General features: G+C 27.2%; 1 protein-coding gene across 1 annotated transcript in view; it reads left to right on the plus strand.

Moving 5' to 3' along the window:
- The window catches only part of LOC107010904 (cold and drought-regulated protein CORA-like), a 4,841-nt gene extending 4,289 nt beyond the window's left edge, over window positions 1–552 (plus strand). Inside the window, exon 2 of the mRNA XM_015210164.2 lies at window positions 374–552. Coding sequence (XP_015065650.1) covers window positions 374–497 — 124 coding nt within the window. The 3' untranslated portion in view covers window positions 498–552. The remainder of the gene's footprint in view (window positions 1–373) is intronic.
- Window positions 553–3,200: the final 2,648 nt, after the last annotated feature.

The following is a 3,200-nucleotide window of genomic DNA, read 5'->3' on the forward strand; positions in this document are numbered from 1 at the left end:
ATTTATGTCTGATAATTTTTCGGGAATCAGGGCATGAAGATGCCTGAGAAGGAGTTTAACACCAGAAGGAAGTGAATCGAGAGGATCGGTGCCCAAGAGAAGAGAGGGAACGATCGGTGCCCTAAAGAGAGAAAAAACCTAGAGAAAACAAGATCTAGGTTTTCTGGCTCTTGATACCATGAAGGAATATTGATTGTATTGAAGTGTTAACCTAATAAGGGAATACATGGGAGATATATATAGGAGATATAGGAAGGAGTACTAATCCTAATAGGACTAGGATTAAGGAGTACTAATCCTAATAGGACTAGGATTAGTACACAGTAAATACTAATATTATTTAATACTATTATTTAATACTATCTGTTATTAGTGGGAATACTGGTGGTGGTTGGAGCAATGATCACGGTGGTGCTAGTTGGAGTGGCGGCTATCACGGTGGTGGCGGTTTTAGTGGTGGTGGTGATAGTAGTGGTTTTAGTGGTGGAGGTTGGTGATCACGAATTTAGGTGCAATTCTATAAATGTAAAAGTCAAATAAAAATTGACATTTGTTTGGTACTACTATAATGTTGTAATTTGCTCAAAATCCATTCATATGTAAAGTTATTGGTATTTATGTAATTGTACATGTATTTTTAGTAATAATTTGATTCAAATTCGAAATTGATCTTTTGAAATAGATAAAAATAGGCTTTTAAATGAATCCTTCAACTTTTTTAGGCTAAAAACATCTTAATAATATCTTATTAGTGTAAGTATCTCGCAACTGCCCCTGATCCAACCATTAGATTTTTAAAGACAACTATATATGCCGTTATTTAGATAAGGTTATTAATGTTGTAAGTAAATTATAGTAAAATTCAATTGAAATATGAAGAGAATGCCTATAGTTTAAAATTGAACAGAATTTGATTTTCAAACATAGATAAGCCCTCACTGTAATAAAAATATTTTTTAGCGGTAATAAATATATACATTAAAACAAAGTGGTAAAGTCTTTATCAGCATCAGTTAATTGTCATTGGATCCAATATCGTTAAAAGCTTTAGGAACATATATAAAGAGTGTTAATTGTGGCTAAAAGTAGGGGCGAACCCACGTGGAGTCCGCCAGGTGCTCGAGCACCGATTAACTTTGTTACGGAATATATATATATATCTATGTAGAAATTAAGAGGTATTTGTATAAAATTAACATTAAACACCCAATAAATAAATGAGGCTCAATGGCTCTTGGGTGGGTGCTTAAGATTATTTTAAGGAAAAATTTTCAAAATGTCAATATTTTGACATTTAATAGGACTCATTGTCAATACTTTTAATATTTAGTAAAAATGTAAAAAAAGAAACAATTGTTAAAAACAGAAAGGAGAGATTAAGGGTAGAGAAAAATATTAAAAAGAAACAATTGCTTAAAAGTCTTATCTATTACAAAAATTCAAAAACAAAGAACTAATTGGCAATTTATCAAAATACACCAACTTCCATCTCTTTATTCTTCTTGCACCATGTTCTAAAAAACACGTCTATCACCATTGTTCTAAAAATTCAATATTCAATATTCAATTTTCTTAATTTTTTTTGAAGCAGTTTATTCTACTAAAGCATATTTTGACGCTATGAAATTATAATTTATCTTTAAAAATGTCTGAAATTTTATGAAATTATTTGGCTATCATGTTAAGGTTATGAAGTTTATGTATCTCCTTTTAAGAAATTTTTCAATATTCAGAATACAATACTCATGTATTCATGATATAGGTATTCTTCCATCTTACATATATATTTTATTTTGCTTATTTTCAATATCACTTTGTATACCAAATAGTTTGTATTTAGATTTGATTTCGTATTCTTCCTAATGTATATCATAAAATTTGTATTTAGATTTGATTTTGTATTCGTCCTAATGTATATCATAAAGTTTTGTATTTATATTTTGATTTCGTATTCATTCTCAACTATAAATAGTCAAAATACAGTTTATTTATGTATTATTATATGTATATTGATCCTAATTGCATCAGTCAAATAGTTTTGTATTTTGTTTTGCTCATTATATGTTTATACCAACTAGTTTATTTTTGATTTCGTATTCATTCACAATTTTAAATAATCAAATACAGGTTTGTATTTAGATTATCACTTTGTAAACATAAATTTGACTACAAACTACAGAACATTCAAAATACTTTCAAATACTTTTACGAAATAACTCAATACCTAAATGTTAATGTGGAGTCTACTAAATTTGAAATATAAAAATAAATCATTAAAAAAATTGACAAAAATTATTTTAAATACTAAAAATTTGAAATACATAATATTTGATGAGTAAGTTAACAAACTCAAATAAAAATTTAAAAAAATGACGGAAAATCCTCAGTACATACAATTCAAAAATTTCAACATAATGTGTGATTTTGAAAACAAAATCTCGCAAAATAAATGATGAATTCAAAAATACCTTTATTAATTGAGAGATTTCTCGATTAATTAATAGATCTGAACAAATTGTTATGAACTTGAATAATTAGTTTTTCTTCAACAATGAAGAGAATAATAGTGAAATTTTGATGAAAGAAAAAAAAAAAGAAAGTGAATGATAGGGATGGTGAAAACTGAAAAGTTGATGAAAGAGAAAAAAAATTGAAAAGTGAAAGATGAAAAATAAATTTAATGGTACTAAAGCATAGGAAGAAGTGTAAATGGGTAATGGAGGAAGAATTTGATTCAAAGTTGGATTTTTTTGAGAAATAAAATTTCAATACAAATTATTTTCTAAAATATTGACATTTTTAATAATTATTTTAAAGTGTAGATGTTTTTACTAATTAAGTTAGGAATTGTGACTAGTTTGATAATTTTTTCTTCTTTTAAACCAGGGTTTGAATCTCATTATTAAACATGTATTTTTTTATATTTTCACTCCGCTACATTTAAAGCACTCGTAACATTAAAATTCTAGATCCACCAGTGGCTAAAAGTACATATTTAGTGACAATTTAGCTATTACCATTAATTAATTGCCGCTAAAAAATATTTTTAATATACCGACTTAAAATTGACATTTGACACCAAGATCAATTTTTCTTTTTATGAACTCATAAACACCTCAATTTTGACATATCACACACTTGATATACACACCTTGTATATCACTATGTACTTGCCCTTTTTACGAACGAAGGTACAAGGA

Source organism: Solanum pennellii, chromosome 2, assembly GCF_001406875.1.
Source record: "Solanum pennellii chromosome 2, SPENNV200".
NCBI classification, from domain to species: Eukaryota; Viridiplantae; Streptophyta; class Magnoliopsida; order Solanales; family Solanaceae; genus Solanum; species Solanum pennellii.